Below are 15,064 nucleotides of genomic sequence, written 5' to 3'. Positions count from 1 at the left end.
AGCTTTATAAAATGTTAACACATTTTTAAGTAATTTTGGATCCTACATGCTGCATCACAGTGAATTTGATAGGTAAATGGTGTTTCTGAATAACAGCCTGCTTTTAAAGTCAAGATGCTCCTGGTTTTGCCTTTATTGCTTTCTCAGCAGGATGTCAGAAGCTGCTGATGGTTCTGTCATGGGCAGGAGAATAAGCTCAACTGAAAATAACATCTTGATTTCACCCTCTATCACATGGAGTACTTTATAGTTTTATTACTACTCTTTCAGGATAAATCAGACCAGATTTTAAACTAAATGTCAAATACAGAATAAAAATTCAGAGAAAGGAGGCTGACCGCTCAGAGGCAGCTATTTCTTCATCTCAGTTTGCTGTATATTTTCCAGGAAGCTCTATGAATCATTACCTTGTTGTCTGCTATACAGTGAAGTCACAAATCATTTTTTAAAAAGTATTGAAATGAGAAACAAACAAACAAAAAAAAAGAGACAAAGTTAAAATTCACTTTGCCTTGGCTAAGTCTATTTCCTCTTAAATATCAAGTGCATCTGCAAGTTGGAGAGAAATTTCCTGGTGGAGAAGACAACTCAGATCTGTGGCAAGGCCTTGCATGGAGTTTTTGTTGGGTCTAGAGAGGAAATGCTCTCATATCTTTTTAATTCTGAAAATACACCTTGAGCTTCCTAGACAACTAGAGTAACAACCTCAGCATGGCCCAGAGGCCTTAAGGCTGATAACAGCAGGCACTATCTCCCCAACTATATAGTCTTAATTTTGCTGATACAGTTGTATTGATTTGGTGAGTAAAGCTATTTTGTCTGTTCTTTTACAGAATAGTTGAAACTGTCAATTGCTTCTAGCAAATTTTAAATATATAGAATAAATAAACACATATCAAATAAAGAACCCAACTCAGAAGTTTTTAAACACACGATCAATCATAACAACTGACTGTCAGCCATAAAACAGTTTCTGCAGCAATGGACATCTCATTTTAAGTCCTCCTCCAGAAATACTACACCAGCAACATCCAAGTGCTCTTAAATTCCCACTTGTCGTCCCTGCTCAGGAAATCATCAGGACTCAGTGCTGAGCAGGACTCAGGTCCTGAGTGACCTTCTGCCATTCAGTAGTTCTTGTCATCAGAAGGAGAAAATACGAAAGAAAAGGAGAAAATACGAAAGAAAAGGAGAAAATACAAAAGAAAAGCAAAACTCCAACAACTTCCTATTATATTTTGGGTAGAAGGCCTTCTAAAAAATGGATGCTCAGTTTAAGTGCAGTATTTAAGAGAAAGAGGAGTTGCTTTAGCTTTGAGTGTGGTATAAAATATAAAGTATAACTCAGAAAAACTTCCCATCGTCTGCTGCAATCAGATCCAGAACTAAATGCTCAGATAATGGGAGCTGTAGACAGACAGATATGTGTTTTATATGGGCTCTAGCAATCAGATATATAAAACTCACCACAAACAGCTTTGTATGTGTTGAAAGCTTGGATAAATTGTTCTTGGGCCTTTCATCACCCATTTATGGGGAGGAGGAGTGGAAGGAAAAAGCTGCAAATGCAGAGTAATCAAATCATACATCCGTCAGTCCTCCCACTCGTTCCCTCTTTTTTCCAAGCTATAGGGCTTAAAAAAACATCAAAAATAGAACTTTTCTGCTTCTTGTATATTTTTGTGAGGTTTTAAATATGTAAATCAGTAAATTTAAAGCTATTGCTTCCCTGAGCATAGCTACCTTGAGACACATTAAGACATTAATCCAACAAGACAAACAACAACGTAAATAGTCCATATCCCTGAGAGAGCTGAAAGACAGCTGCAGTGGGAATCATCTTGAATTTGCTTATTGGCAACAGTGGATTTAAATTTCTACGCAGACTTCTTTTTTCACTTAATAAAACCGCAGATGACCAGAAGGTGGAAAAGCAAGGCTTATCCCTCTGCTGCGGTGGGGTATCTCAGAGCAAGGTGCTGGTGAGCAGGTGAGCCAGCAGGCATCTCAACCACACCAATGTGGCCGGGTATAGGACGGAGGCACACAAGCCCTGCCAGGTAGACCACACCTGCTGATGGCAACCCATCTGTGCCTTGTGCTCACGACAGCTTCTGCGCCAGTCCCCGATTTACCTTCATGCCAAAAGTGAATATCGTGATGACAATTTTAAACACCAAAGCCAAAGCAAGCTGCCACATGGCGGTGTAGACTCCAGGGCCGGCAGGTCTGTCGGGAATGTCATCCACCGGCCGGGTCATGTTTGGGTCATTGATATAGTCGCAGAGCTGCGAGGACTCCAAGGCACCACAGTCATTGAAGAGCTCAGATATCAGCTCGCTGGTGCTCCTCCGGGTGTAGGGGTTGGGGTAGGCGATGATGGCAGTGATAGCCGTTATCACTATGACCTCCAGGACTGGGTATTTCCCAAGTCTGGTGGTTTTCCGCCTCCTGCACCAGGCAATGTTGCATCGGATAAAGAGGGTCCCCCAGAGGCCACCGAAGACACCAAGGAGGATGAAGGGGAAGAGCTCAGCCATGTACCAGGGGGTGTGGTACTCCACGTAGAACAGGACCAGCCGGCTGTTTCCAAAAGGATTGATGGACCTCAGTGTGAAAGCAGCCACCAGAGCAGCAAAAAAGGACCTCCAGAGGGTTTTTAGAGGAAAGTAGTAGCTGACCTAAAAGCAAGCAGAGACCATAAACACTTCACTGAGTGTGACAGAGGGTGCTGTCTTTAATTACTCACTGGAGCACTGAGCACAGTAAGCCATCGCCGTGTGTTTCATCTGTGACTCTACATCTGGCTTGACTGGGAATACCCGTCCTTACCACAGCCAGAACGTGTTCACAGAGATATCAGAAAAAGCATTTTCAGATTTCAGATAGGGAGCAGTGACCAGTGAAAAATCTGTACATCTAAATCCAAAGCTGCTGGCTAGAGATGGTAGGACGGGTGCTCAGCAGCTTGGCTCGTGCAGCAGGAAGCTGAAAGCTGGAGACAGTTCAGCACACTGATACATTCCAGATTAAATAATGTGATTTGTTTCCAGAAAGCGAATGCTCTCCTTTTACTCAAATTACGCTAAAATACCTGGCTATTTCTTATTACTAGGAATCAAAGATTATTTTTGCTTTAGAAGAAAAACAAGCATATAAATATTTGAAAAATAAAGAGGAATATTAGAAAAGGGCATGAAGTGAAAGTATATTTATTGAAGCAAGTGAACTGACAGGTCTCACCTCTTCCAGACTAAAAAGCACGCCTCCAATTGGAGCCCCAAAGGCAACAGAAACTCCTGCAGCGGCTGCAGCCGAGAGCACCTACAAAGCAAATATTTAGGTACGAGGCATGAGTCCTTTGAAACACCAAATATCTGGACAAGGAAAATTAGAGATTATTTGAGCCAAACTCACCTCTCTCCTCTTTCCTTCATTCTTGCTGTACTTTGAGAAAAGGCTGCTGAAGAAGTTTCCGCAGCAACAGGCCACGTGGACCAATGGCCCCTCTTTCCCAAGGCTGAGGCCTGAAGATACCACCAGAACCAAGGTGACTGTTTTGATTAAAAGTGTCCACTTGCCCAGGTAGCCCCTAATAATGAACCCACTCAAGATGGTTTTTATCTGGAAAGCAGGAAGAACATGTTGAAGAGCTGAAGAAACCTCTTCTACTCTGAACTTGCAAATGGAGTTAAAACCCCAGTGGAGTTTAAAAAAACAAAAAAACCCCAAAAAATAAAAAACCTGCAGACTCCTTAAAAAAGAGTCAGTGGAGAAAAAGGAATTGTAGGTAGGGTAAGTTTCCCACAGCAATATCAGAGCAAGGGTTAAGCAGACCACACTTTTACTGTTGTTACGGGTGGTCCCCTGCATCAGTAAGGAGTCTTACAGAGATCAATAGAAATACGAAACTTTTATGTATCTCCTTGGCTTACAGGATCAGCGTTAAACTTGACCCAACTCTAACAAAGCAGAAAAAAAGGCAAGTAAACAACCACAGACTTTTCCCAGTTAAAACAAGAAAAAAAATAATGTTCTAAATATTTGGAATGCCCATGCCATAAAAGCATGCGAGTATTATGAAGTGAGAAAGTCCAAGAGACCTTATTTTTACACATTTCCTCTTACTTTTGCCTGTGAGTGGCTAGAAGAGAGCACAATGCACATGCATGACACAGAGGCTGCAGGGTGGGATTTGGGTTTGGACTCTGGCCCTGGAAACAGGCTGGAGCTGAGCATCACCTCACATGAGAGATTTATCACTTGGAAACTAGATTTACAGTTCACTATGAAAACTTTTTAAAAACAGTTACAGATATATCAAATATGTAACACACACACGTGACTACTTTGAAACATGGAAATTATTAAAATATTTCCAATTATTTTTGGTGAGGTTTTTTCCCGATCAGCTATGAAACCTTTGCATGCTTCTCCTACAGATGAAGAAAAAAAGTATGCCAAGATTTCTAAAATTTGGGCTGTTGATTCTGTCTGCCAGATTCCTAAGTAATAATCCCAGTGGTTCTATAGCACTTTTAACAAAAGCCTGCCCCGATTTCAAAAATTTTGAGTAGCTATGCTGCTTGAATTATGGGGTTCCTCATTTTAACAGCTTAAATATGGATTGAGGCTCAATATGTAAAATATTGACAACCAAGTAAGAGATTTTGGCTGCCATAATGCCGTCATGCCAGCATGGCATTGTGTACAAGGACACAGTCCGCAGAAGATGGACAGCCGGACACTTTTCAGGCATCCCAAATGATGCGCAACTTGAGTCTTCAGTAGCTTGGGAAACCTGAGCTTTATAGCCCTCCCTCTTTATTTTATTTTGGTTTTACTTAAAGCCTAGTCTAGAAAATTACTGATTTTGTAACTGGCCCAAGTAATTTCATCCAAGGAGAATTTTCTACAATTTTCTAGTGAATATGTGTCTCAGACACAAAACGTTGTAGTGAATAAAGTGATGACTGGGAGCCATTGATTTTTAATTCAAGCTCTGGCAATGGAGCAGCATGTACATTAACCTGTCACAGTGGCCTTTGAATATGAAAAATTTAGATGGACACCATAAAGGCACGTTAGACAAATGAATGAAGACAGATGAGATGGAAAGACAATCTTCTTTTTCCTCTGCTATCTCATAGTACAGTTCTGAAATGGGAAAAGATGGCAAATTATCTTTTCTTTGTTTTGTTTGGTATTTGGATATTCATACACAAAGAGAAACTCACCTCTGGGATTCCAGAGCCACAGGCATAGGGAGCAAACACTCTGACCAGGGAGACTGCCAGGAAAGCAAAACATAGAGCCCACATAACGTATAGAAAATAGTTTAGAATGTAAGCACTTGCACCCTAGAAAAATAACAGTAACAAACATTGTTAGACAAAGGCAGGTTGTTAAATCTCACACTTCTACTAGGGATCATGGTGGCATGGAACCTGGTCTTTTCATTTACATGCTAGCTGCTTTTCCTCAGGAAGGACAAATAAGTTTATATACTCCAACAATTTTATTACTGATGGAAAGAAGCAGCATACTAATATATACCTAACCCAGTCCATACAGTCTGTTTGCAAGGGACCCAAACACCTTGAACATCTTTCAAGCACTAAAAAATTAAGCCAACCACAAAAAGTTTGAAAACGTCAAAGAAATCTGTCAGAAGGGAAAAAGTAGTTGGTGATAAAAATGCACCTAATGACGGAATCTGCTGTTTCATCCCATGGCGGGTGACAGGGGATGAGACCCTGATACATCTTTTTCAGAAGGCTGGTATCCAAAAGTCGGCTGTCCATGCAGATACTGATCTTTGCAAATTACATCCCTGTGTATATCAGTAGTCAGCTCAGTTCAGTCAAACGGGAAGGGTAAAACCATTAAATAAATCCTTTCCTTCTATATGATGCTATCTATGAAAGGGTTGAAAATAATTTGAAAACAGAATAGCTTGGCAGATCCCACTCAGACACATCTCCGTCATTTTGCCCTGATATTTAGAAGTATTCCAGTCAATAATAAAACCTAACTTCAAAGTGAATAGCTTCACTTTACTGACCGAATGGAAATGTAAATGACCATCAGTGATGGTTGACTGTGCAGTGCCATAGTGAAAACACAGTCAGTGGTGACCTTCAGCTTTCTACCTGTCTCCAATGGTCAAGTCAAAACTGCTGTTAAAATCTGCCTTAGAATACCCCTCCCTCTTCACAAGCATATTTTTTTTTGGTGAATTTCAAAAGCCCTACCTACACAGACAAAACAGAAGCTAGTCAGAGGCATCAAATTGATACGAGGACCTTAAGCTTTCAAACAATCTCCTCCAGGAACATGACACTGCAGAATAAAAAACAAGATGAACCTCAGCGCATGAATTGGTATGAATCCTTCACCTCTAAGTGAACTCTTCCTACCGGATGCAATCCCAGCTGCTCAAGAACATCAGGGCCCCTGTCTTTGCTCTGCAGGACAGCAGCCTGGATATCAACATTGTGATAAATCAAGTAGAAAAACAGGCATTAATCTGTTGTATCGCGTCTTCAGTTAACAGAGCAGGCCAGGCCCAGTTCCCAGCCATAAAAATCCTAGAGCTGAGAAGCCTCCCTGTTTGCAAGCCTGCCAGGAATCAACCTTTAACCTCATGAAGGCTTGCTAGCATCATTTTCCAGGTCCCTGCCCAATTGAAAAGACAGTAACGGAACCACTGACATTATCCTTAGGGATATATTTGGAAGAAGGGCAATTTTTTAAGGTTCTCTTGTGCTTGCTGAAGTTAGCAGGTGGCTTTACTGATAACAGCAGAAGAGCAATACGATGCCATCCCCCAGTGCCCTGAGACTAAGCAGTCATGGATCCCACACTTACAGTGATTGACATCTGACTGTAGTAACCATGGATCTTTGTTGCTACAGCTGAAGACGGTCTCATTTCCTCATGAATGTCTTCTCCTAGTGCTTTCAATTACAAACAGCTATGGTAATATTTACTCTTCCTCTAGAGAAAACTCTGGATATGTTGCCCCAGGGCAAAATTCTCCTGTCAGTGTGAACCTGGAGTAACTCCAAAGACGACCAACACCACTACAGCAATTTGGCCCTACAATGTTGAGCAAAAGCTACAGTTTTCCTCCTAAATTCACTGGAGTCAAATTAATTTTGTTTCTTTTTACTTCCTCTTCTTTCACATCTCAGAAGTCACATGAAAACTATGTCAGCTCGTTACTGCAATCACACGTACACCTACAGCACTGTGGCAGGATCCCACAAGAGTCTATACGGCCAGTTCAGTCTTATCCCTTGGGACAACTCTCATTGTTACATTCTCCAGATACCTGGAATTCTGCAAGTCAAGTTGCAGGAGTTTCTCATGATTGGTAATAACAAAACCTTTGGGAAGTGAAGTAGCAGTAACTCAGTATAACAAATAGCTCATTTTTCATTCTTTACATGCCATTACTAAGGCCCTGAATCAGTAAAAGTCTCAAGCAAGTACACTGAAATCAGACCAAAAATGCTCATCAGCAGAGATGATTCTGCTAAGACCTTTTCCACTAGTGGCTCATAGGACTCATCCTGGCAGCAACAGCAATGAAGAGTGCAGGGGAACTGAGCAAAACTTTGTGTTTTAGTTTGCAACACCTAGAAGTATTTCATATCTGATGTCAGTCCAATTTAGGTACAAATGGAGCACAATTGAAAACGACCCTCACAAACTCAGAACACTGAAATAAAACACATCCCTCAGGATGCCATCCAGAGCTGACCAACGCGTGCTTTCTCCAGAGGTGGAGAGCTCTACTCTGACTTGACTTGGGATCTCACAGCTTGCAGACTCCCTGTGGTGAACGTTACAAATTGGGAAGTGGACTGCAGGTATAGAGGGGCTTCCTTGTTTTGCAGGTCTCAGCTTCATGACAGGAGATCCAGAAGCCCTGGGAAGGGAATCCCGTCTATTGCTGGATCCAATGTCACAAGCCATGGAAGACATGGGGCCCTTTCCTCTGGTTTGGATAGATGTGAGGCACCAGAAACAGGGTCCTCAGCTCCACTGAAGTTGAGGTTAGGACCAAGCTGGATCTGCAGAATAGGGAAGCTCCAGGGCACCACATACTGGCTAGAGATCTAGCTGAAGTGGGTGGCATCTGATGTGCTTTAACACACCCCCGCCTCCAGCGATTTTGAGGTTTTGAAACTGTCTTGCATCAAAAAACTCTTCGCTTGCTCTTCAGGACCAGAGGGATGAAGGTTATCATTGGCCTACAGAACAACGATTAGGGAAGAAAACATGGCCTGGTGTGTTTCACGTGTTATTATATTATTTCCATTATAATCTATATCAAGATTCTGCTTTGGCCTCATTTTATAGGAGGACTAGAGTGAAAGCAATTTTCAAGAAATGCCATAGGAAATGTCACAATTCTCAGTGAGAACATATGCACAGGGTTTATCATAGCCATAAATTGACAAAACCACAAGGAAGAATTGATCTAAATCCTAGTCCTCAAAATGTCAAATTTCATTGGCTATGATGAGAAAGAGTCAGAGTCGTGCATAAAAAAGAAGACACGTCTGACCAGAGAACCTTTAGGGAAACTGCTCCAAGTACTTTTTGTCTAAAATGTGCTCCAAATTAGTCCTTCTGCGCACTGTGCATTTTATAGGGCTGTTACCCAAATATCAGGCACAAACTGAAAAACACACCAAACGCACACCAAAAAAAAAAAAAAAAAGGCAAAATTATCTTGAAATGCGGTCGAATTCACTGTATTTTGATCCCTCCTAGAGTCCTCTACAGCTACAGGAATCATGCCAAACTTGCCCATATAGTAAGTCTTTTGCTACAAAATAGAATTTTTACTTTCCATATTCACATTTTTGTTGGGCTTTGCCTGGGATTTCAGTGTAACAGTAATAGACAGCTATATTATTAATATTTACGGCATCCATTGGTCCGTGGCAGCCAAAAACCCACAGATCTTAGGGGCCCATTTGTTTTGAGAGAAAGCCCAAAACTAAGCCAAGATTAACCTTTTTTTCCACTGTGACAGTACACCAGGGGGTGAGAAGCCCCATTTGAATACAAAGTGAGTAAAGTTTCACAGTGCTCACCTGGCTGATACCTTTCTTATAGCCCACAGAATACAACAGCCATGCCTGCTGTTCTCGAGTAGCAGGTGAAAGCAATAAATTTTCTCAAGGATATGCTCCGGTTATATATTCCAGCCTTTCAGGAGTAACAGCATGTCAAACACATGCACAGAGTTTCCAAATCCCATAACAATTGTAACATTCTCCTCTTTTTTCCCTTCCCACATTTTTTTGTTCTCTTAAATTACAGCATCATCCCAAGTCCTGCAACTTTATACCAGGGTAGTATTTCTTCACTGTTACAAAGACGCCACCACCCAAACCATCTGCTGATGAAGATCAGTGAAGACCAGAACCTCTGGCAAAGGGGAGCTTGGCACTGTGAGCTGGCAACTCTGCAGAGAGGTTTCTGCCTGGGATCAAATGGTGGGAATGTGCAGGAACAGTGAGCACCCCGCTACATTCACTACAGTTAATTAGATCTGTGGAAAATTGGGCTATACATATTCACAGACACTCTCATCTAGTACTTCTAGTACTACTCGTACTGTAAACCTAAAGTGAAAGGAACATGAATGAAACTTGTACGGCAGTGAAAGTGCCCTCAAACACTTTCTGCAGGACCAGACCACCTCCACACTGGGGGAAGATCCAAGGCACTCTCTCCAAGTCACCCACTTTTTCATTGCCTGGCTGGACACGATTTATCCCTTGGAAGTATGTAATTTCTTCTCCTATTATTGACCAAACTGCATTATGGATATTTTTTAAGAAGTCCCATTACATACTTCAGTATCGCATAAACCAGTTCTCTTCAAAGCTACATTCATCCCACCTCCATGTCATAGTCAATTTTTGTCATATGCAAGTCACCTGCAGAAATGAGGGATTTCTTTCAAAATAGTAATTCTGACCAAATATTCAAGCTGCAAAGGGACCAATATTTTTCAGTACATTGAATAGCTTAGGTTGAAAATAAAATGTCCTTTTCATATTTTTTATAAAAGCATCATCTGTTAAAACGAGTCTAGAAAGGCTTCTTTTGATGTCTTCAAAATGAAACTTTCACCTGCTTTGCTCGGAAACAACATTCTTTGTATTTAAAATTTCTACAATTTAAAAAAAAAAAAAACAAAACAGGATAGGGAAAAATGTTCTTAAAATATAAGTTTCATGTCCGTCCAGATCAGCTTTTCCCTTCCTGTTCTATGCCCCTACAAATTTTTTATTTTGGCCGTCTCCCAGGGAGCCTATTATTTCCCCAGCTTTGGGTGCTAGCTAAATATTTTGCTATCTGGTAAAGAAACTGATTGCAAGGGTATAACATATAGTTCTTACGCAGCTCCCACTACTACTCACAGCATTTGAGTACATAAAAAACATCTGCAATCACAGAAATTTCCTTTTAAAAGTATTTGTCAGGGATCATCTTTATTGTCCCGTAAAATAGTGTTTAAAAGAAAAAAAATTGGAGAGCAGCTCAGGTCCCCTGGTGATTATGTTATGAGCATTATGAAACACTTTGGGTTTAATATTGATAAAAAGTGAGAGCAATCTCGCAGTTTTCCAATTTCCGTCACACATGACAGTGAAACAATGGGATCTCTCCCAAGTTAAGCAGATATTGCTTGTGGTAATGTCTTTTTTTTTTTTTTGTCTTTTTTTTTTTTTTTTGCAATGCTTTCAGTTCATTACTTTCTCTTTCAGAGAAACTCTCTGGAGGGAACATCAGCAAGTATGAAAAAAGGGCATTCCCTGGCCTACTGCGACCCCAACCTAATCAGGTCTCCCGTACCTCAGACTGGCTTACAAGAAGTTCAGACCATTTCTGCCACAGGGGACATTTGTCCCTGTCATCGAATGTAGTTTCATTAGACGTCCAGCAGCACTGCTCGTGGCTGTACCAGAAGGCAGACAGGCAGACACCCTCTTTCAGGTCCGTCATCCAATCCACAGCTAAATCTATCACTCCGGCTAATGTGCCTGGAAAAAGAAATGCAGAAAACGAAACCGTGGCATTAAAAAATATCAAGTTGCAAGGAAAATGGATCTAATTATAACAGCAGCAAAACCCCGTGATTTGGGGAAGCAGCTGCAATGTAAGAACAAATACACCAAACAACTGGGGGTAAGAGCGAGTTTGCAAACAGCCGCACCAACATGTTGTCTGACCTTCAATGTTCTCTCGGAAAGCTTTAATTTTAAATATTATTATCTCCATACTGACTAATGCCAGATAGGGAAGGCGTAACTAAGGTAGGGCCTGCTCCTGCAGTCTGCCCCAGGCAGGGGCACCATTTGAGCGAGATCAGCAGGACTTCATGCGTGGTCTCTATATACGCACTAAGCTGCGGGTGTCAAACCACGCTGTGTATTCCAGGGGTAGGGGGGGAGGAGGATACGTCGCTCCCTACAACTACCCAAAAGAAGGTTGTAGCGATGTGGGGGTCGGTCTCTTCTCCCAAGTGACAAACAATAGCTCAAGAGGAAATGGGCTCAAGTTGAGCCAGGGGAGGCTTAGGATGGATATTAGGAAAAATTTCTTCACTGAAAGGGTTGTCAAACGTTGGAACAGGCTGCCCAGGGAAGTGGTGGAATCGCCATCCCTGGAGGTATTTAAAAGACGGGTAGACGTGGGGCTGAGGGACATGGTTTAGTGGTGGTTTCTGCAGTGTTAAGTTGACGGTTGGACTTGATGATCTTAAAGGTCCCTTCCACCCTAGACTATTCTGGTTGTGTTTTCCTATGGATTTACTGGTCCCAGCACCTTTTAGAAGGATGTTTTCAGTACAGAAACAGTACAGATGCCAAATTCTGATTTAGGAACTTAACAGACTCGTGTCTCGATGTATACGTTCATTAGCAATAAAATTATCCCTCAAATCCTCTCTGTACCAAACTCGCCTTTATTTCAGTTTTTCCCCGGTAATTACGCAGAGCTACAGCGACACTCGGTGGCCACCGGACACAGACACGGGTAAACCTACTGCGGCCAGATCCCGGGGGAAAAAAGAAAAAAAAAAACAAACAAAAAAACTGCTTTCCTGGGGCGTTTGACCATCAGCGATTAAAACCTGCCCCAGCACCAGCGCCCTCGGGGCAGATGCGTCCCCAGGAGCACACCAGCGGCAGCAGTGGGGAGGCTGGGAGCAGCCGCAGCACAGACCTGCCTGCCGTCCCTAGGCGCGCAGCTTCTGGAAAGCATTAAACCACCAACTCAGAAAATTTATTTAGTGTTTCCCAAACCCTAAATACAATGGCAAGTAGAAGTCAACGGCACTTTTACCGATAATCATTAATACAATGACGGGAAACTGTTAATCATTTTGAACAGAATTTATCCGTGTAGGCTAAAACACTGGGGGGAAAAATGTGTTTTGGAAAACACAAAACGGTTTGGTTTTATGTTTCCAAAACTTATAGCTTTTTGGCTCCTGCTAAGGATGCAATTACAAGAAGCAGGGGTGGGGGCTGCTCCTCTCACCCCCGAGCAGCTGGGGTACGTAGGTGGGTTCAAGAGGCAGTTTATTTGACATGGAACTAAAGTTTTCTGGTTTTCAGTTCTGTGAAAGAGTAAAAAAAAAAAAAAAAAAAAAATTCAAATAATTCAGGCATGCGTAACCTGGTTTTTATTCCATAGAACAGAAAAAGAAAACCACTAGTGTTCACAGACCCTGCCACATAAGTATGTATCTTCAGGCTCCCTTAAGAAGGACACTTGTCCCCACACTGACAAGCGGTGCGACTGGGGTAGCAGTGAAGAATTTTTGCTATACAGGAATAACGTGAAGAACTATACAGATATACTAGACAAGATCACAAAAAAAAGCCTGCAGAAGGGAGTAATGACATCTGTACTAATTATTTTCTTTCCTGAAGACCTTGCCTGTCTCTTGCTTACTTTTTCCCATTTTCCCAAATTTCTATGGAAAACAACGAACCATATTCTTAGATGATGATAAATCCCTGCGTTGCTAGTAACGTCAGCATGCGTAGCTTACTGAGTTTTGCAGTAAACTCTAAATTCTCCTCCAATTTTCTGAAAGTTTCGGGAAATTGTACAAAGAATCCTCATCCCTTGGACGTGAGCACCAAATGCTGTGCCTCTTGCATCTCTGGATGGACCTTTATCGTTCTCTGTAGTCACCCCAGTCTTCTAAGTTCACATCATACTTAACCAGGCAATTGAGTATTAATGCTACCTACCAGAAGGTGCAAAGGCAGGCAGGCTTTGAATGTTTTTCTCTGATAAAGTTAATAAACAGAGTGAGGAACAAACGTTCAGTTCTCCAATGTAACAAGCTCACATACACCCCAGTACCTCTAGGAAAATGTGTTTAACTACGCAGGTGATGTAATCCCTTTTGCCAAATGCTTTGGGATCCACACAAGAAGGAAAATGCTCCATGTATGTTACTACACATGCTTTACACAGAAGTAAAACATGAGAGGGGAAGGTCAGCACTTGCAGGATAACAGTGCAATAGTGAGTGCTTCACAAGACAAGTGACCAGGGATGGAAGTTTACCAAGTTCTGAATCTTTGCAACTTTAAGTGAAATTAATGGAAGTTGCAGACTGTGCAGCATCTCGGAAAGTCGAGCCTTTAGTTTCTTGTGCTTACCATGGCTTTCTAGACTGTAATAGAGCATAAGTTTATCTCCCTACTTCTGCCATCAAAGGAACTGAACTTCCTCCTCCTTCTATTGTAACTTCCTGCCCAGAATGAAAAATAATGAAGCACTCCAAAGCCAGGGGATGCTGAACTTCATTTTAGATATTAGCCTTTTAACTCTCTCCTTTTCCTTTGCTTGATGATGCCCAATACTCATTTGTTACAATGCCCTAATAAGAATGCTGAAAATTTGCTTTAAAAATAGTTTTCCTGATGTACCTGTGCCAAAAAACAGCATCACCCAAGTGTCACGGCACTGAATTACGAAGGATATTTTTGCACATCCAGCTGCAGTACCAGAGCATTTTTGCATTAGTATGGTAGTACTTTTTGTCATATAGCTTTAGAAAACAGACTCTTTAGTGACCTATAAATAGCGTATGCCTTCAGTTGGCTAATAGTAATGGTTAGGTTGAAGGATGGCCACTGGTCTGCAGGCAGGATGGGCACAGTAATAACTCAGATTCCTTAAAAACAAGTGCCTAAAAATTCAGCACCTGCACCTAAAATTTTTAAGCTCATTTCCCTGTACATTGCTTTGTATTTCTCCATAAAGCGTGCAAACTTTCTGACTGAGACAGGCCCAGGTGGTGCTCAGCATCTTTTTCTGGAGCACCATGTGTGCAGTTTTCGTCTGATCACACCAAACAGCACTTGTGAGTGTTACTGCTCCTTCCCCCTTCCCAAAATAAGCAGGATCTGGGTCCCAAGCCCTCATTTCCAGAAACTCCTTAGTGCCTTTCCAGCCACTTGACAGTGTATACGTCATCTTCTCTCTCCATGTAGCACCTGAGTGTTGGAGGCCCTGTGGGTACATGGCTCTGGAAGAGCCTGGGAGATAGCTGTGTCAGACTGTGGCGGCAGTGAGGGGCTCTGCTCAGGCTAATTTACATGTGAAACTTTGGTCTGATCCCAAATCAGGGGATCCCAATCCCAAAGGGATCCCAAAGCCAATCCCAAAAATGCTGCTGTTACATTCTTGATATACTTTGGGGTTACTCAAAACGTAGAGCTCTAACTCTCAAGCTGGCCCTGCTGTGAGCAGGAAGCCAGAGCAGACCTCCTCCAGAGGCCCCTTTCCCACCTACGCTTTTCTGTGGCTAATGAAAGAAGGATGCAGATTCAGTGACACTCCAAAAATGACATGAGTCATACTGCCACATGGGATGGTCCTCTCCTTCCTCCCTCCCTCCCTCCATCAACTCCTTCCTGTCAGCAATATTTTGATTACTTGCGGCTCTGTGGTGACCAACCCTGCTGAGCCCACTGATCAACTGAGAATTAGTCTGGCCAAAACC

General features: G+C 42.1%; 1 protein-coding gene across 4 annotated transcripts in view; it reads right to left on the bottom strand.

Moving 5' to 3' along the window:
* Positions 1-15,064, bottom strand: part of CLCN4 (chloride voltage-gated channel 4) — a 49,261-nt gene that overhangs the window by 14,885 nt on the left and 19,312 nt on the right. For all 4 annotated transcript variants that reach the window (XM_054205381.1, XM_054205409.1, XM_054205390.1 and 1 more), the window contains exons 4-8: positions 10,888-11,075; positions 5,238-5,360; positions 3,418-3,624; positions 3,244-3,324; positions 2,136-2,681 (exon numbers count right to left, since the gene is read on the bottom strand). In XM_054205381.1, the coding sequence (XP_054061356.1) occupies positions 2,136-2,681; positions 3,244-3,324; positions 3,418-3,624; positions 5,238-5,360; positions 10,888-11,075 (1,145 nt within the window). The remainder of the gene's footprint in view (positions 1-2,135; positions 2,682-3,243; positions 3,325-3,417; positions 3,625-5,237; positions 5,361-10,887; positions 11,076-15,064) is intronic.

The sequence above is a fragment of the Rissa tridactyla genome, chromosome 1 (assembly GCF_028500815.1).
Source record: "Rissa tridactyla isolate bRisTri1 chromosome 1, bRisTri1.patW.cur.20221130, whole genome shotgun sequence".
In the NCBI taxonomy this organism is placed as follows: domain Eukaryota; kingdom Metazoa; phylum Chordata; class Aves; order Charadriiformes; family Laridae; genus Rissa; species Rissa tridactyla.
Note: the sequence above shows the minus strand (reverse complement) of the source record. Positions and strands in the feature narration are given on the sequence as shown.